This window comes from Sinocyclocheilus anshuiensis, unplaced genomic scaffold (assembly GCF_001515605.1).
Source record: "Sinocyclocheilus anshuiensis isolate Anshui unplaced genomic scaffold, SAMN03320099.WGS_v1.1 scaffold417, whole genome shotgun sequence".
NCBI classification, from domain to species: domain Eukaryota; kingdom Metazoa; phylum Chordata; class Actinopteri; order Cypriniformes; family Cyprinidae; genus Sinocyclocheilus; species Sinocyclocheilus anshuiensis.
Genome location: NW_015537953.1, coordinates 626,674 through 647,234, shown reverse-complemented (window position 1 = coordinate 647,234; position 20,561 = coordinate 626,674). Strand labels below are relative to the sequence as shown.

The window sequence follows — 20,561 nt, the reverse complement described above, 5'->3', positions numbered from 1 at the left end:
ATTCAGTCAAAGGCTCTTTAAAGAACCATCTCTTTCTTACCTTTTTGTAATCTGAAGAACCTTCTTTCGCCACAAAGAACGGTACTTCATATGTTAAAGGTTCTCTATGGAACCATTTAGACAAAAAGGTTCTTCTATGGCATCGTGAAGCACCTTTATTTTTAAGAGTGTACCATCCGCTGTCATTGGTCTTGATGGAATTAATCTCGAATTTTTCCCAAGTGTCATTACGTTCTGTATAAAAACGCTGTTCTTCACGTATATCCTGTCAGACTAATTGAACTAATTGCCACAGCCTAAATTAGGTGTCTTGCTATAGTAGCCTACCATCTCACTAATTAATTCTCACAGTTGATTGTGACAGAGTCACCTTCATAAACTTTAATGTACTTTGGTTCCAAATGGACATTCAGTCATCCCATCTAAAGAGTGTTGCTGATCAAATCACCTGTTGTGGAAATATTAAGAAATGAAGATATTTTATGATCTGCTGCTAAACACAAACAGGAAGTATATGATTGGAATATTAATGACCTTGAGCTTGTTGTAAACATGATTGTTTAGTTTTTTCAACGTTAGTTGATACTAGTAAACAATGCAATGCATACAGGTAATGCCTGTGAATTTTAGATTAAAGAGCAAAATTTACAAAAATAATTAGATTTTTTTTTAACATCTAAATGCGTAAACCGCATCAAAGACTTTTGTTGACATTTTTGTTACTAAGATAAAGCTAGCCTCGAAATATTTCACTTTCTACATGATACATTATTATGTTATCAAACATTGTTTTTAAAATAGCATAAATCTCACTTACCTGTAACTAAAAGAAGAAAGATTGTACTGCACAGCTGATCCATGTCCAAGTTGGGCACAGTTCAGAATAATATTGTAAATCACTCTGAGCCTAAATAAAACAACAGTCAAGCAACAATGAAGTTACTGTAAATGATTAATTCAACTTTATCAAACTGCTCCAAACAAAAACAGCACCTGGAGTCTTCAGATGAGAACACCTGAAGCGTTCTCGTTCACTCGTGATGGTTAAAGCTTTTGAAGTCTGGATGGGTTCCTGTGTGGTCATGCATATATATGTAAGTGTTATATTATGAGTTTCTGATGCCTTCTTCCTGTAGAAGAGTCTATTAGAAACTGTTCAAACTATGCTGTGCACCTTTTGCGCACAGCATTTGTAACTTGATTGTGCTAAGTATCTGGATTTATCTACTTCCAGTTATTCTAGCTGTACAGCAGTCTGTTATGCTGCTTGATATCACAAACTTAATGTATACTAAAGTTCGGAGCAAGTAAGGGACACAAATAAGTATAAAGTCTTTAATTTAAAATACATATTGCAAACATCATTGTGCATTACATACAGTAAAAGCAGACTTAAATACTCGTGTAATTAAATATCAGTGAGAAAAAGTGGCCGTCGTCCTTGTTCAAATTCGACAAGAGCTGAGGCATGTGTGCAAAGCACATTTCAACTACCCACAGAGAGATATGTAACACGAGTCAATGAATTTGAAAGGAAAGGACAATTAATATGCCCCATTTAAGTTCAAATTCCTTGAAACAGGAACAAATAGCATCTTTTATTAAAAAATAATAATATTAAATGCTGACGCTTGCTATTATAGCCGTCTACGATCAAACTACAGCATAGCTCGAGTCAGTTCATTTGTAAACATTATAAATGAACTCATCTGAAAGCACTGTGGTGTCACAATGTGAAGGAAGTCACAGTCCACCATTAAAACAACTGACAGCTACTGTATGTTAATATCACAGAAGAATATACAGTAAGTATATAACTGTGCAAATCCTCATTTTTCATAGTCTGTTTCATTAGGTAACTTGGATTATGTCTAGTTAAATCAACTTGAATATAAAATACATCTAAATAGCTATGTATATATGCTGCTGTACGGCGTCAATTCACTCTTTCGCGGTATGAATGGTATTTCATTCAATAAAACCAAAGTCAAACCATACATTCCTTGATAGAAATTTAAATTATGTTCCCTGTTTCATTTAAAGTCAACATAAAAAGGTATTGAGAACCCATTTTACTTCCGTAATTTGATGTAAACAGGATATTTCAACAGAAAAGGGATCATGAAAACTCTGTTTTATACCAGAATAGAAATACCATGGAATAATTTTGAGTCGATTTTGATTTCATGTTGACTTTAAAGGTATGAAACCGAATAATTGTGAACTGAGATTTTATATACACACATAATAATAACAATAATAATAATAATAATAATACAATTCTCACAGTCAGAAACAAAATATGACACTGTAAAAAAATAAAATCATTCTGAACATTCAATAAATAAGTAATGACGTGAACCCTGTGCTTTCTCTCCCATTGATTGATGGACTATAACTCGTCTTTTGGGTTTATATGCTGGCCGTGGTCCCACATGTGCTGACTATCAAGGGCTTGAATCACCTCATCAGATTGAAGCCTCTCCTGCAATTAGATTTAAAACACATTAAATCATATTTCATCATATTTGATCACATCACCAGCAATTTGCATGGCACCTAGTAGAGCTGTCAAAATGGCTGAAAAGCTAAATTCGAATTTTGTACTTGCATATTATCAATATTCAAATTATATTCAAATTTAAAAGGCATAATTTCAGTTAGGGGGGAAAAAAGCTTTTGGCTTCTCTCCTGAGGCCACAAGAGGGTACATCGAGCAAAATATTACTAAAGCACGTTTCTTAAAAGCAATAAAATAACATGACTATCTTTGAAAAAAGTGCATAATGTTTAAAATAATGTTTATAAACATATATCATTAATTAACTTGCTTAAGCAAGTCCACTGAAGTACTGCTTCAGTCCAAAAGAACTTATACTTAGAAATAAAAATCGCCCATCCATAAAAAAAAGTGTCTCACACGGCTCAATATAACTCCGACTGGATTCGTCTGAAAGAAGAAAGTCATATACACCTAGGATGCCTCGGAGGTAAGTAAAACACAGCCTAATTTTCATTTTTGGGTGAACTAACCCTTTAAGTCTTGAGACATGTCTTTTAAAAGTTGAACTTACTCTTGTGCGAGACGCGAATGCAACGGTGATAGATGTCCCTATAGAAAATACGATAAATATTCGTTCTGTGTGAACGGCTTGGTTTCAGTTTTGACGTAAACAACATCTTCTCCGCATTGATGTTCTCTTTTTCCGCAGTATTTTGAATGAACAACATAGCAGCGCCGCATCCAATTGGTTCAACTGGATAGGCTAAAAAAAAAAAACATTAAAATACAACGACACTTACATCGTCATTGCATCTTGTGTGCCACTGATAAGGCTGACGCACACCTAAAATTCAAATCCAACGTTTTTGCATTCAGATGTGGATTTTTATTGTAAATTCGACAAATATTTGAAATTCGAAAAAAAATTTTGACAGCCCTAGCACCTAACTTTTTCTTTAGCAGTTTATTTCTGCTACAAAAGAAGTGATATCGCCAACTACAGGGCACTGAAAGTACTAAATTTTAACATAAAAAATGAAACTGAAACACTGGCCAATATAGTGTTGGAGGTTGGATATTTCGTGCCTATATGTGTGGCCTGGTGGTCGATCTTCACTGTTTTCACATTACATCAGTGAAACCAGAGTGCGAAGGCTCCATTGTGAAGGTTCCATTAGCATAGCAATAGCACAGCTGTGCATCATATATTCAACCCACACAACATAATGGGAGACATATCAGATTCAAAAGAGTACAAATAGTTGGTGTGTGTCTTGCTGGCGCATCTGTAACCAGGACAGCATGTTTTTGTGGTGTATCGAGAGCCACAGTTTCCAGGGTAATGTTGGCATACTACCACAAAGGATAAACCACATCCTACAGGAGTAACTGTCGACGAAAGAGGAAGCAGTCTGAAAGGGATGTGACCTAGATTGTATCCAAAAAACAAAATCACAGCTCCCCAACACACTGCAGAATTAAATGTGCACCTCGACTCGTCAGGAGCTCCACAGAGTCAACGTTCATGGTCGGGCTGCTGTAGCCAAACATTTGGTCGCTTGTGCCAATGGCAAAAGTCAGTTTCAGTGGTCCCAGAGCAAATCTTGGGCTATGGATAATGTGAAACCTATTGTTCTCTGATGAGCCCACTTTCACTGTCTTTCTCACATCTGTGGGAGTTACGATGTGAAGAAACCCCAAAGAGGCTTACCACTTGGACTGTTGCATGGTTAGTTTTGGCTGCAATATTGTTGCACAACCTAGGCCCACTACTGGTGTTAGACAGGCAACACTACCAAACCATTCTGGGGTGTACTAGGGGTGTAAAGGTACACAAACATGACGGTTCAGTACGTACCTCGGTTTTGACGTGACGGTTTGGTATGGTTTTAGTACAGCAGGGGGAAAAAACGAAACAAAATTGCCTCTTTTTTTATACATTAAACAGTGGTTTACTGAACAAATTACTTTTTCTTTAAATAAATTCAATTATAATTAAAATGTAAAAAATAAAAATCTGCCTCAGCCTCTGCTCTAAACTAGGGAGTCCTTTTACATTACTGTATAAGATTACAATTAAAGGGTAAGTTCGCTATGGCGCTAGGGTGATGCGGAGGAGACAAATTGTTGAATAAAGTCGTTGTTTTTATTTTCTTTGCACACAAAAAGTATTCTCGTAGCTTTGTAAAATTACGGTTGAACCCCTGATGTCACATGGATTATTTTACCGATCTCCTTGCTACGTTTCTGGACCTTGATCGTGTTAGGATCCTTGCTGTCTATGGGGGGGTCAGAGAGCTCTCGGATTTCATCAAAAATATCTTCATTTGTGAAAATGAAATATAACAACAGAGCCCAAACTTAAATTTATTTACTATTTATTTTTAAATATAATAATCAACACTCAACTTAAGTTGTATGCAAACGTGTAAATTGCACATAAAGCAGTTTTTAAATTAACTTCTAAATGATAAAATTTGTTGTTGAAATATAATAATTTACACAGTGGCTGTCATAACTTGTTTCATAACAGATTTATTTATTAAATGTACATTAGGCCTAAATAATTAAGACATCACTAACAGGTAAAGTAAAATATAATGTGTAAATAGTCTAATATTTTGCAAAATGCTCTTCCCTAGACTTAATTTCTCTAGCGAACTCATGAGCTGAGGACACTGATGACATGCCTGAGGTAAATGAAATGCTATGTGACATTCTGTTTACAAGTTGTTTTATTGACATCTTTCCATGGTTGAAACAGTAACTGAGCAATTACATATGAGGCATGAGACGTTCATTCATGTTTATTTCACGTTAAAACTAGTAGCAAAGACCGCACTGCCATTTGAACTGAAGCGTTTATACAGCGATCTGTCGCGCTACATCAAATAGCGTCAAAACGCCATTTATTGTTTGAATTTCCTGAAAACAATTTAATGATTTGTTCGGTACATATGCATGCTGAACGAAGCGTTTTCGGTACGAATACATGTACCGTTACTCCCCAAATTTGCACCCAGCTCAAACATTGCACCCTGGAGGTGGTGGCCTGCATCATGAAGATAATGCACCAATACGCACAGCAAAACTGGCGACAGTGGTTTGATGAACATGACAGTGACTCTGAACATCTCCCATTGGCCTGCATAGTCATCAGATATGAATTTTATTGAGTCACTGTGGGGTGTTATAGAGGAGTAAGTCAGAAAGTGTTTTCCTCCACCAGCACCTGGCCAATGTTCTGCAAGAGAAATGACTCTTGCCAGGTGTTTCAATTTCATCGTCTTATTACAAATATACTAATAGTAGGCTTTTTGTCTTAATTCAATCTGAAAAAACGTTAAAAGTTTTAAAATTAAACATTTTAAATTATTACTATAAAAACCTTTATTTTGGGAGCAAACCAAATCCATGTCTTCAAAATTCGAGGGGGTATGTGTCACAAAAAAACAAAAACAAACAAAAAAACATCTGTCTGAATGCTTGGTTCTTTAGAAGTGCATAACATCTTACTTCCTCCTTATAACCTGACCACAACTGGGAACCACTGATGTTCAGGCATTTTTTGTTTTTGTTTTTTTGTTAGGTTTTAGATATCAGAAGTCCAAGTACTGTATTTTACAAGCCATTTTTTCAGTTTGTATAAATGGTATTTTTTGACTAAGGAGGAGGTTTTGTGCTCTTATAGATGTTTTAATAATACAATGCCCTGTTTATTTAAAAAAAAAAAATATATATATATATATTATGATATGACCCCTATAACAGTGTACAAGTCATACCAGGTACAGCACAGGTATTCATTCATTTAAAGTGGTCAGGGTTCACTGAGATGTGTGTAGAAATACTCCAGGTCAAAGGCCTTAGAAACATGTGCGCTTAGTGCATATAAACAAGATGGGCATCATTTTAGTGTGTTGTGAGAACAGGAAGTGGTTTGGCGGTTTGACAACACTTCACTGGTGGGTATAACACTCCTGTACAGGTGGCCATATGTGGCTCAGGACTTGTGCTTAATGTACAATGGAAAATTCCACTTCCTCTTAAATGATATTTTCCAACTAGACAGAATTTTAGTGACATAAATACAAACATGCCACCATGTTAATATGTCACTGGCGTTACTAAAACCTAAACAAAGACTGAATGTGCTCTCTATGACAGACAAACACGATTCCTCACCAGCTCCCTGTAGAGGGGGTCTAAAGTGAACCAGAGCGCCACAGCACACCGCTGCCCCCTAGTGACCGCTCGCACACCGTGAGGATTCTCACCGCCAGACGAGAACCCCACCATCCGCCCGCATCTGGGCTTCACTGAGGCCTGTGACAGGAAAACAGAGCGCTTAAATTCCAAACTCTACCTGAGATGACAGATGAGCAAAACGCACAGTAATTTTTCCTTACGGTGACGGTCTTGGCATCCATTTCTGTAAAGATGAATTCTCCGCCATCAAAATCCCCGTTCAGATACAGCAGGGCACTGAATGACCGAAAAGAGAAGAAATATAAGAGAAGAAATATAATTAATATGAATTGCTTTGTGTAAAACTTTTTTAGTGACTAACAATGATACCTAACCAGGCTCACATTTAGTTTAAAGTATAGTTATTTTGAGTACTGAAGATGGTTTTAAAGCAGTTTTAACACTTTACTTCTTACCTGTAGTCTCGGTAGGTGTAAGCGGGCGGCTCTTTCCAGCACTCATTCGCTTCTGGGTCCAGAAGACAGTTATCAGCATGTATTGGGTGACTGAGGTCGTTTCTGTGGTCCTGCTGACCTGATAAAATATATAAATAAAACATTATTAAGGACTGTTTCCTGATCCTGGTAGAGTAGACTACAATGCCGGCTGTTCTGACTCACAAAAAAAAGAAACATATATGATGTAATATTATAAATATATTGATTAATTAAACATTAATATTTAATAGTTAACTTAATATTTATGTATCATAAATAATATATACTGTATATAGGTTTAACAATATATATTATGTAGAAATATGACAAATATTTAACAAATTTGAAGTGGATCAAAAAAGTTCATCAAAGTCATCAAAGACGAGCACGGGTATTGTTTTGGTTTTAGGACAACTTTGATGAAAGGTTTTGATCCACTTCAAATGTTGACTACTAGAGCAAGTATATACATATACCTCATGATGCAGCATTATGTGTAGTATATTCTGATTTATGTAATCCAAATGTGGTTTAATCTGAGGTAGAAACTGAGAGCTGAGGTGACGTACCAGATATGGCGGTCCTACACACTAAATGTGTGTATGAGAAATGCAGAGTAGAGTTTAGCATGAAGTATGACTCAATTATCTGCCTGGCCTTCTCACTGACATCATAAAAGAGGCGGGCACTTTTTAAAGGAACTCGTCCCTCGTAGCCATACTGCAATGATAAATAATGAATAATTAATTTTTATTTTTTTAAGATTTATTTTTGCCGTTTTTGCTTTTATTGTGATAGGACAGTGTAGAGGAGACAGGAAGCAAAGTGGGAGAGAGAGGGGGCGGGTTAGGAAAAGGTCCTCAAGCCGGGATTCAAACTTGGGACACCCCCGGAGTGCAACAACGTTTTATGTCGGCGCACTGCCCACAAGGCTATCAGCATCAACAAATAATTAATCATTAATGTTATAATATTCATTACTGTTTAATTATTCACAACTTTGTCCAATCAAAAAGTACATAAATCTTAAACAAAAATAATAATAATAATGATAAATGGAAATTGTAATTATAAGTACATTTAAATTCCAAATAACAAGTCTGATAAGAAATATTAAATACAACTGGACCATTTTACCCAATGTTTGCGTGTGCTACACATTTTTCATTCTGTTAGCTTAGCAAAATGCTAACACTTTATTTTAATATTGGATTTATGTGTCGCATTATTTGTATTTTGTGTCACTCAGTGTTAAAAACTTAGGTCTTACCTTCAGCGTTTTCAATACTGTCGCCCCTTCGAATTTCTCATTTGGTGTGTGAGGAGACATTTTCCCCTTGTAGCCGTCACCAGCCGCAGTGACAGTCTAAGGAAATAATGATATAACAACCTAATCAGTCAAAGTACTTAACTGTAAAGTTATAGCACATCTAGCAGAAAATGAAATAACATTCTAAATAACACGAACTGATTAGTTTTATACTCTGAGAATCAGTGTTGGGAGTAACGCATTACAAAAGTAATAATATTACAGTAGTATATTACTTTTTGCTGTAATGCAGTAATATAACGCATTACTAATAAAATTTAGGTAATATTATTACTTGTTACAATCTCAGTAACGCAAGTTACAACACTGTAAAATCTAATTAGTTGGGCTTACTTAAAAAAAGCATGCAAACCGATTGCCTTGAAAAAACTAAGTAAAGTGAAATAGGAATAGTATGTTGTACTGACAAATGCTTACTTAGTATAGTTTACTTACACGAGAGTTCTAGTAACTAAAAAAGAACTGTAGGGTGTGCTTGATTCTTTCATTTAGGTTTACTCATGACTTAAGGCGGGCGTACACGGTGCGATTCTGAAGGTCGGAATGTCGTGAGGATCACCAAATGGTCTCGTTCAACCGCACATACGCCACGAATTTAAACCGACAGCATCCGATTTTTTTTGACATGTTTGAAAATTATCGGGAGGACGAGAGGTGCTTGTAACGTCTCGGATCGGCCCGTAATTCTTCTCACACAGTACGAGCCGCGACCATGCGAGCATCTGCGATTTTCTCCCGAGAGAAAAAAATCGCCTGCTAGCTCCTACGACAGCAAAAATCGCACCGTGTACGCCCGCCTTTAGTATAGCTACTCACTGACTCCCAGAGTGCATTGCGGCATGAATAAATTATGCAGTTGCTTTGTTTTACAGTTGTTGATTTAATTTGCCAATTTAATTTATCTTTAGTCTTGTGTGTGTCAGTAGTAGCACAACAAAAAGAGCAAATAAAATGGTTATTGTTACAATTAATGAAAATAAATTAAATTTAATTGTTACCATTGTTGTGGTTCACGTGCTGAATGTTTGTGTGTGACTTTAGCATATTACCACACTATTTAAGGATTATATGAACCCAATTAAAAGCATCTCGAGGTATTTATGAAAAATGAAATTGGAATATGTTCATTAATAAACTCACACACAAAACAATGCACTAATGCTTTAATAAGAAGATACGTCACTTACTAAAAACAACCTATTTATTACTTTTCTTGAAATCAAATAATTCTGACTTCATGATGCATTGCTGCATTAACAAGAAAAAAATTATAGTAACATAAACGAAGTTCCAAGTGCCCAAACAAAGGGAACGCTAATCACTATAATGGAGTTAGCTTATGTGATGTTCTCTCAAATATTTCAGTTGTATTGAGAATTCAACATTCAAGATGACTTGGATGACTTGGAAATGGGTGAAAAGTCTATTAAGACTCGTTTTCTTTTCTTCTTCTTCTGTTGTTATGTTGCACATTAGCAACATATTAGTGCACTGCTGCCTCTCACTGCTTTATTAATGTCATTGGTTCCTTTGTGGCTACTTGAATATTTGAAGTAAGTGTCACTCAAAACAGTAAGTAAATTGTTTTATTTGCCTTGAAAGTAGCTGGAACGTAATAAAACCTAGTAAGTATAACAACTAAGTACAGATAACTAATTATATCTAAGTAAGGTAAACTATTGGATTTTACAGTGAACAACATTTTAACTCAAAATTAAGTGGTGAATTTACAAACACCGCAAAACAGCACCAGAGAAAAAAATCCGCGGGTAAAATAGTTTGTCTATCTTCTGTTGCTGGAATTAGATGGTTGAGATGACTGCACGGATTCTACATTTGTGAGATGGACACACTCCTGTTATTTTCAGTTAATCGGAGAAAAGGATAAGAATGCATAGTTAGGTGCAATATGTGCGACACCAAACTCTCAACATGGAGAAATAGCACGAGTAAAACCTGGAAACACCTGGACTGGTGCCACTAACACTTAAGCTATCGGAGAGAGCAGCGGGGTCGGTGCGCCTCACGCACACACATACAGCATTGCAATACGTTGCAGCCTGTTCATTATCAGCATAAAATACAGTCAACCAACATATAGATACACTGGTTAATTTAAATAGTACAAACCTACTGCAATCCGTGCCGTTCAGCCTGAGCTCGGGCCAAACACACATTTGCTCATGTGACAAGGATGTTTTTTAAGCGCGTTAAGTAAGTCTGGTTTACATAATAAATAATAGTTTAGCATTCAAATACATCGCAAATATGGACACATTTAATGGATTAATGCCGAATGAGAGAGGTAGGCTGCGCGAGAACGCCATTTGCTTTCAGTTTCGCATTGAATTAGCCAGCCTAATTAGTTTTGGCTTGTTTTACAACTTATATTTTTCATTCTTGTTTTCTTCTGAAACCGTTCAAAATAGCCTATAGGCTAGGTATTGTGTTTATAGTTTGTACATTATAACATTTCGCTTTATTTGCTGGTGTTATTTATTATTATTATGAATGTAATAATGCGGTGTGTGCTTATCTGTGTTTAACCTAAACTACAACGTAACATTAATGTAGACCTACATACCGGTATCTAAATATGATTTTATAATTTTATGCTATATAGACCTACCACATTACCTCACTGGATGTAGAATGAGCAGCAATAAACTACATTTTGGCATTTTATAATATTAATGTGGGTATTTTGGTGAAAGTAACTCAAAAGTAACTCAAAAGTAGTGTAACGCATTACAATTCAGAGACAGTAATATTGTAATGTAACTAATTACTTTCAAAAGACAGTAACTAGTAATATATAATGTATTACATTTTGGAAGTAACTTGCCCAACACCGCTGAGAATGACATAACAGAAGTTAGACTCTCACGTGTGCCAGATGTTTGAGCTCAGAGCACTCGTCCTCACTGATGACATCATCAAAAAGCACCCTCTGACTTCCATTCAGGGTGTCAGAGTTTTGTACAAGTCGTACATTCTCATACAGCAATGGACCTCCTATACACACATACACACGTACACAACCACAAAATTACATTTAATAACCAATACAAATGGTAAAACATTGAAATATTAATGGCAATATAACTAATGTGCTGAACCAGTATATTGTTTCTACAGCATTCAGTATAACAGTTCTGCCATTTTTTGTAGCATCTCTATGATGTGGCATGGTATGGAAAAGAGCTTCAGAAAACAAATAATGACAGGATTTTCATATTTGGGTGGATTACAAATGTAACTTTTCACCTATTTTGGTCCCTCTTGCGTTTTGTTCAAGTTATGTGTATGGTTTTGTATGTTGTCTATTACAATATTTTAAGGTTATTTAAAAGTCAGAAACAGTATATCACCTTCTCGCAGCTCATGTAACACAGACATTGTGACATTTCTCTTTGCTGATATTGGCACATAGTCCATCCAGCCATCGGTACCAGAAGGAATTCTAAAGAGACACATACAACACATAAGCTCTGAACATTATTATTATGCTTTATTATATTAATGAAAACGCCTACCTGTTATCATCTTCTCTACCGCCCGAACTGCTCCAGTAGTGCTGAGGAGAAACAACAATTAGAAGCGTACATTAAAAACTCTATAGTTATGAAGAGATATGCCTTTATGTTATTTGGCCTTGTTTGATGATCCCAACCACAAGGGGGCGATGTAGGCTGGTTGTGAAATCTCAAATCTTACAGGAGCACCTGTTCCCTGTCACAGCTGTTACAAGACTGAAACATTTCCTCATACATTTACAAAGCAAACCCTAAATTAATATAAACATAGATACAGTATATCATCTAAAGCAATTGCAAGAAGTTTAAAAACAAGAAAACAAACCACTTTTAAACATATAAAATGTCAAAGATCGTACATTTAAAGGTAGATTATTCCAATCTGCAGGAGCCTTATACCTAAATGCTTTTTTCCCCGAAAACCTTCTTAACTAAAGGAGTACGAAAAAAATGTGCTGAATGTTTTAATTTATATGAAGAAGAATATCATATCAAATACTGATTCAAATACTTAGGATAATTAAAATGTATTATTGCAAACCAGTGTATATGCCTTCTAATATTGAGTGGAGACCATTTAAGTAAATTATATATAATACAATGGTGTGTATCAAATGAACATCCAATGACAAATACACAATTTATTATAGGCTGTAGTAAGAGGCAAAACATTTGTTTTAGTTGTATTCTGATAACCTACATCAGCATAGTCCAAAAACTGTAATACAAGTTGCAAAGCAAGTTTTTTTTTCTTTTTTTTTTTCAAAAGTTAAAAGTAAAACCATTTTAAGACTAATACAATACACTGCTTCCAAAATTAATATTACTAAGTATATAATCAATATGAGGTTTAGAAGAAAGTTCAGGATCCAGTCATAAGCCCAGGTATTTAATTTGATGCAAATATGTGCCATCATTACACATTATTGTTAGATTATTAGATTTTAGTTTAAACGTTTGCTTTGTACCAAAGACCATGGTATGAGATTTATCTTTATTAAGTTGTAAATTATTAGAATGCAGCCATTCTTGCAAAGCATTAAAATCTGATTGGAGTATATTTTGAATTTGAGTTAAGTGGGGATTTGAAATACAAATGACAGTATTGTCAGCATAAAGATGAGCAGAAGAGTGTGAAAGAACTAAGGGAAGATCATTGATAAAAATGGAAAAGGAGGGGAAAAGAAGAGGGCCCAATATTGAACCCTGTGGTACACCTCTTTCTTGACTAAATAAATCAGATTGTTTCCCTTGGATAACCACACATTGTTTTGTTATGTAAATAAGAATTAAACAACAATAAAGAATTGAGAAAAAACAACTGCATACATCTTGTCTAATAATAGGTAATGATCAAGTAGATCAAAGGCCTTCTTAAAAAGGCATAGAAAGAAAGAAATTACAGACTTGAGATTTTCTGAACTTACCCCTTCAATATAGGGCACTCCAAGATTACTGCTGCCAATGAGGAGCAGGTCTAACTCCTGTTTGTGCCGCCTTAGATACTGTTCAGCTTCCTGAGGCATAAAAGAAACATAGTGAGACTATATTATATTTAGATTATATTTCCTACATGCCATAGGTTATAGATTATGGCCTCCTAAAACATCTTGTCTATGACCGACAAAATAAAAAGTGACCTTAGGGATGGATGACGTAGTCTCAGTCTAAAATCAAGCCCGTTCCACAACCTGTGCGATTTCTCTTAGCTTATTCCAGGACTTTTTATTAGTGGTCTCTGGCACTCATTTAAAGCGAATTATTATAAATGGAGCAAAGTCTGCTGCTTCTAAGTGTGGATGAGACCACATGAAATGGCAGCCTTGGTGCCCTTTTGGGGGAAGAGTTACATTGGTAGCATGTGCGGCTTCGTGTTCTTCAAATGCAAACAGCTCGCAAATTGTTTCAGGGAGCTTTGTGGTGTTTCAGTGAAACTTTTTTACTCGGCTCCCTGTTCAAGAAGACTATGCTGTCAGCACAGTATCTCAACGGTGGGTTAACAAGGTCCCAGAGGAACTAGAAATCGGGCAATCAGATGTGGCAGAAAGCCAGATAGATGGAAACACTCTGCAATGGTGTGGAAAAGAATGTACTTGGTTGTTATGAGCTAAGAACTGAAGGATCTTGCAGTGAAAGACGTATTCAAGCCCTCTGGCTCTTGACTTACCAAAATCATGTGGCTTTTACAGTGCTAATAGCTTCCAGGCTTTCCAGCGAAAGACTCTTTGGGATGGTTCAAGAGTGCGTGCAGTCACTACTGTACATCTCGAAATCCAAACCCACTAAACACATGATTATTCCAGTGTGTTTATGCACGCTGGAATCCTGCCAAATTCTGCACTTGGGGAACAAGTCTACTGTAGGGATTTCGTATTGGATCTAGACTGGGAAGATCTGGATCTGTCAAAACGTTGCAAGTGGTGACCCAGGAACTATCAACATTATGAACTTGAACTTGCTCAATGGGGACTGTTGCTAGTGTATGGTGAGTTACTTTAAAGACAAGCATCAAGTAAAGGGAAAATTTGTAAATTGGGTCTATCTCAGGAGACGTTGAGATTGAGAACAATACATTGAAACCTTGAGAACAATAAATGTCTCTATAAACAGTTTGTCAATGGCTTGTAAGTATCAAGCAAATTTTCTCTATCATGACTGTCAAATTGCATCTGGTTCAATGAAATAAGAATGTCCAAGATAAAGAAAAGGAAAAATTATTTATAAAAATGTACCATGGTCTTAGAAATGAACTCTTATTATTAATGCAGTTTTGAAAAACATTAAACCATTTTCAAGAATTATGTTGTGATGTAACGGAAGTTTTTTTTTCTTGCATGTGATGTACATCTGAGTAAAGCAGATTATTGAGATTATTGTCTTAATTTTAAAAATGTCATGTGGTGCAACCAAGTAAAAATACAATTTTTTATTTTGAATACATGTGAGTGTCAGGGTTATTACAGTTAACTAAAACTAAATACATATAAAAGTATGTTACTTGAAATAAAACAAACTTTAATTGAAAAAAAAAAACTTCAGCTAGTTTCCAGGGCATAGCTAAAACTAAAACTGAAATAAAAATTAAAAACTATATAGACATTAAACAACAAAACTAACCACAGGATAATATATATATATAATTTTTAACTCACAATTCATACTTTACTTACTCACAAATGCAAGTTTATATCACACAACTCTGAGGGGAAAAATATGAGAAATTGTGAGAAAAAAGTTGCAATTACTTTTTAAAACATTTTTTGTTATTCAGTGGCAGAAACAAGCTTCCATGCAAAATACACAACAAAATTGCTAAAACTTTACTTAAAATTAAAATGAAAACAGAAAATGTATAATAAATCTAATTCAAAATATTAATACAAACTAAAAATATATATACAGTGGGTACGGATATTTTAGCAAATGGCTGCAATATAACAAAGAGTGAAAAATTTAAGGGGGTCTGAATACTTTCCGTACCCACTGTATATATATATATATATAATAGTATCTCACTGATACTAACTGACACTGATTTGCTGAACATACACATCTTAATCATTATTTTCATTCATTTTTTTTTTTTGTACTTTTTATTTCAGTTAAAAATAATTCAGTTTTATTTCAAGTAACTGAACACGAACATGAATTACTCATTCATTAATATACTTTTAGGCACCACATGACATTTTACAACCTGAACTAACCTTGGCTTGCCATTAAAAGGTCAAGTTATCTGATATTTTAAGACACCTATTAACCTTTACACAGTCATGAGGGTCTGCAGGGCTCCTCTCTATGACTTAATTTCCTGTTTTAAGTTTCCTCATCTTGCACTGCCATGTCTCACCTTATGAGGCTGGCCATCATGTCCCAGCACCTCCCTGTAATACTCCATATTCTCAGTCATGAACTCTTCGCCTTCGTGGAACAACAGGTAGGTCAACGCGCACTCCAATGCCTCTTCATTCCTCCCAGCTGAACACATAGAGAAAAGAAACAGCTATTCAGTGTTGATGAAGCCACCAGGGTTCTGTTGCTTGGCTCATCTTGGGAGATTATTCATCCTGTGAGGCTGTCTGATTTTTTGGAGTCATCTTTTCCCACAGTCACGTTTATTTCCTTTTGGAGACACACATGCTCGGAAACATTCGCATTCCAGGCCAGTGACCACAATGGAACAAACACCACAGGGGTGAGCGAGTGGAAACACACGGCTCTGAGACTTGCTGCAGAGACGGCACTCGCACACACACCTGAATTACTTGCCATTTTATGAACAATAAGCAGTAATACTAAAATTTTTCATTGAAATTTTCTTGAGGTGGAAGGAAAAGTTCTGCTTTGACATTTCCATGAAGAAATCAATCAAGTCTGAAATATTTATCAGACTCTCCATCTCCTTTAGAGCAAGTAATTCCATGATTAATGAGGTTTTGTCATTTCAAAATTTTCAAGGTGCTTTTAATCTGATTATAATTACCGTTGACATTTTCTTTCCAATACTGACTAATTCTACATTTTGAATGATGTAAGTCAGTTGTGTTGTAGCCAATATCTTCTATCCTGAGTCCAAGATCCAAGAAGAGAATTGGGGTCAGATACAAAATCAAGCCCAAAGACTTCTACCCCAAGACTGTGAAGGAGAGAACATTCATTCAAGCTAGTTTTGACATGTATTGAGGATTACCTTGGAAATAGGCAAATTGCAGGTAGTCGTAATGAAGTGGCAGGTAGTTTTCCACAGGCGACAGGCGACCGGGGCGCGTAGCCAAGTCTCGGACACACTCGTGCTGACAGTGAAGAACCTGTGTGTAATGATCTGGAAGACAAAGTTCAACATGATTTAGATGAGGGGTCTCAAGTTCAAATTAGCTTGGGGCCACTTGCCAGTTCGTATTCTCCATCTTGAACCAGTTATCAGAAAAAGTTACAACACAAACAGATGTTTGAATTTGAACTATATGCCATTACATCCATAAAAACAAAGGTTTAAAAATAGGTGTTTTGCAGTGATGCTAAAGAAGAACCATTTTGGTTCCTCAGAGAACCTTTCAGTGAATAGTTCTTGAGAGAACTATCTTTTTCTTTTTGTGAAGACCATTTAATACTCTGAAGAAACTTCTTCCACTATAAAATCTTTTGTGTAATGGAAAGATTCCATGGATGTTACATTCTTAAAAATGAAGGTTCCTTATTAGGGGCTTTCGGACTAGAGGAACCTTTAAATAGTTCTTAGAGCTATTGGTTGAAGTACCCACTTTTTGGCATGTTTGCACCGCAGGAACTAGGAACAGTTTTAGTTCTAGAAACTCTGTTTGGGAGAACTAAATTAGCTCCTACTTCAGAGTAGGGTCTCAAACCAGTTATTGACGTTTGTAAATGCTGCGAATAAAGACGTCGCTGTCTGCTGCTTAAGAGTTCCTACTGCCGGTGCGAAAATGCCTGCAGGCTATAGTTCCAAGAACTGAGGTCTTAGAACTACGCAGTGTGAAAGTGCCTATAGACAGAGCCGATCCTCCCTATACGCAAAATACGCAAGCTGCGTAGGGCCCCCGAAACACCAGGGGGCCACCTTGCTCTCAAAGATGATTTAATTGTAGTTTCGTTTTTGAATTTGGCCAGCGGTTATGAAAACATGAATGATCATTTCTTTTAATGCAGTGCGCTGTCTCCCGTTCTACGTCAAAATCAATCAAATCATGTAATGTGAATGTCGTATAGTCTTGCTCGAGACTAAAAATACGCAGACAGTTTTACGTAGGATCCCCAGAAGTCTAGGATCAGCGCTGCCTATAGAAGAACCATTTTTGATTCCTCAGAGAACCTTTCAGTTAATAGTCCTTAAGAAAACTATTTTCTCTTATAGTGAAGACCATTTAATATTCTAAAGAAATGTTATGAAGAATTAAGAAATTCTGTGACATCAAAGTACCGCGAGATGGTACTTTGATGTCATACAACGTTCGATCGGAGAAGCGCAAACAACCAACACCTGGTTATTTTAGGCAATTTAGAAATCCTGTGCAGAACGTGTCCCCCGAAAGTGGCACGTTTGGTCACCTTATGTTACATTCTTAAAATCGAAAGTTCTTTATTGGCATCTATGGCTCCGTGAAGAACCTTTAACATTCTTGGAACCAATTCCTTTCTACAAAAGGTTCTAGAGGGAAAAGGTTCTTTAGATGATTAAAATGTTCTTCATACTAAGATAATAATGTTTCTAAGAACTATTCACTGAAAAGTTATTTGGGGAACTCAAAATAGTTCTTCAATGGCATTGCTGCGAACCTTTTGGAACCTTTATTTTTAAGAGTGTACTTGTGGAAAAACAGAAACAGGGCATCACGGCAGGATCTAATGGCTTAATAACACACTGTAATACTGGTTGATGTAGTTAAAAATGTGATCCATGTCTTTTCCCAAAGCACATGGAGTGAGATCATCTAACTGGGATCAAATCAAAGATGTGCAACCAGAGGTGCTGGTGTATTTCATGTGGACAAGGTTGAAGATTAAATTAGAGAGCTGAGAAGACTTTAAACTCACTTTAAAGGGTTTCATAATGTGGTGGATGGGTAGTAGGCAGATTGATCCCACATGAAAGTGCAAACAGATTCACAACTTAAAAAGATGAGTAAGAGCTGCTATCGAAAGAGGGTTTAACAGGCGTATTATGGGATGGAGACGCTATTTGTCGAATTTGTTCTCTGTTAGTCTATTTATGTATTCACAAAGGTATATACCTAGCTCTTGACTTCTTTTGTAAATATAACAATGATAACTTGGAAACCATGAAAATCATGATGATGACCAACCCATCTGCTTTAAAAGACCTTTTGTTAATACAGCAGAAAATGAGATAATTGTAGCAGAGATTCATGTCATTGCATACCGAAAAGTGTCCAATCCCACAATCCCTAAACAATGTCTCCATTCTAACAAAAACATACATACACGTATGCTCTCAGATCCTTTAATGTGCACAAACACACCCAACGGACAGAAAATGTCAGTGACATCATTCTGAATATTTTCCAGGGATTCCTTGCTGAACTCTGAGACATGCCATCATGCAAAAAAAACCCTGAAGCAAACGTCAGAAACACTGACGACTCCCGTGAAGAACAAGTCCCCTCACGACTGGCCAATTCTTCACATTTAGGCCATAAACAGATGTCAATCATGCAACAGTCTTTCACATCCTTCCTTAATCGGTAAAATGCAATCAGCAATAATTAAGAACCATTTTGGCAGCTCAATGACATGCATTGTTTTGGAAGCCAAATGTTAGGGGGATGTTATGACATAAATGTTAGTGAATTACGACTCCCTGTTTGACTTTTATGGACTTTCACATGGTTAAAAGATGTCAGTTAGTTATATTAGCTTAATTTAGTGCCTATTATGCAACTATTACAGCAATTTGACTGAAATGTGACAGCTTAAACTGAAAGCAGCTAAAAACTACTAGCCAGCATTGTGAGATCTGTATCAACAACTATGAATGATGAATGAATATATGTGGTAAATGAAATACTCTACCGTTGGTGTCTTTAGGTTTTTTTTTTTTTTAATGTTTTGAAAGAAGTCTCTATGCACACCAGTGTTGTATTTATCTGATCAAAAATACAGTAAAAATAGTAATATTGTGAAATATTATTTGTTTGAAATAGCTGTTTTTTACAGTAGTCAACATTTAAAGTGGATCAAAAAAGTTCATAAAAGTTGTCCTAAGACAAGAACGGGTACTGTTTTGGTTTTAGGACAACTTTGATGAAAGGTTTTGATCCACTTCAAATGTTGAGTACTGTATTTAAATATATTTTAAAAAGTAATTTATTTCTGTAATCAAAGCTGAAATTTCAGCATCTTTACTCCAGTCTTCAGTGTCACATGATCCTTCAGAAATCATTCTAATATGCTGATTTTCTGAGCATACTTATTATTATCAGTTTTGAAAATAGTTGTGCTGATTAATATTTTTGTGGGAACCGTGATACATTTCTTTTCAGGATTCTTTAAAAAAAAGTTCAAATAAAAACAGCATTTATTAGAAAATGTTGTAACATTATACATGTCTTTACTGTCACTTTTGATCAATTTATTGCATACTTACAGAAAAAAAAAATCTATTTCTTTAAAAATATATCTTACTGTTCCCAAACTTTTGAAAGATAGTGCTTTTGAATAATAAGTCACTAGAACCTGTGAGGATGATACAAAATGATCACTCTGTTTGGGTTTATTTTGAGAAAATGACCAGCTGAGTACAAATTATCCCTTAATGTTGACTGTTTGTGATCACCAAGCAACATACTTGTCACTAATTAAAATAGAATTAATTTGATGTGTGATCACAGGTGTGTATAATAAACACTGAAAAACTAAACATTAAATTAAAGCTAAACACATTAAATATACAGTCACTTTATATTAGCATTAAATGGTTATCGTTTTTCAAACTGAGGTCAGTTGGACTGTGTGTGGACTGCTGAATTTCAAAC

The 20,561-nt window shown here is 35.7% G+C and overlaps 1 protein-coding gene across 1 annotated transcript in view; it reads right to left on the bottom strand.

The window, feature by feature from the left end:
- Positions 1-1,329: 1,329 nt before the first annotated feature.
- LOC107664742 (prolyl 3-hydroxylase 2-like) overlaps positions 1,330-20,561 on the bottom strand; it is a 54,819-nt gene continuing 35,587 nt past the window's right edge. The window contains exons 4-15 of the mRNA XM_016455392.1: positions 16,745-16,876; positions 15,905-16,032; positions 13,482-13,571; positions 12,055-12,095; positions 11,890-11,981; positions 11,406-11,533; positions 8,459-8,554; positions 7,758-7,908; positions 7,168-7,285; positions 6,913-6,988; positions 6,689-6,829; positions 1,330-2,485 (exon numbers count right to left, since the gene is read on the bottom strand). Of these exons, the coding sequence (XP_016310878.1) occupies positions 2,393-2,485; positions 6,689-6,829; positions 6,913-6,988; positions 7,168-7,285; positions 7,758-7,908; positions 8,459-8,554; positions 11,406-11,533; positions 11,890-11,981; positions 12,055-12,095; positions 13,482-13,571; positions 15,905-16,032; positions 16,745-16,876 (1,286 nt within the window). The 3' untranslated portion in view covers positions 1,330-2,392. The remainder of the gene's footprint in view (positions 2,486-6,688; positions 6,830-6,912; positions 6,989-7,167; positions 7,286-7,757; positions 7,909-8,458; positions 8,555-11,405; positions 11,534-11,889; positions 11,982-12,054; positions 12,096-13,481; positions 13,572-15,904; positions 16,033-16,744; positions 16,877-20,561) is intronic.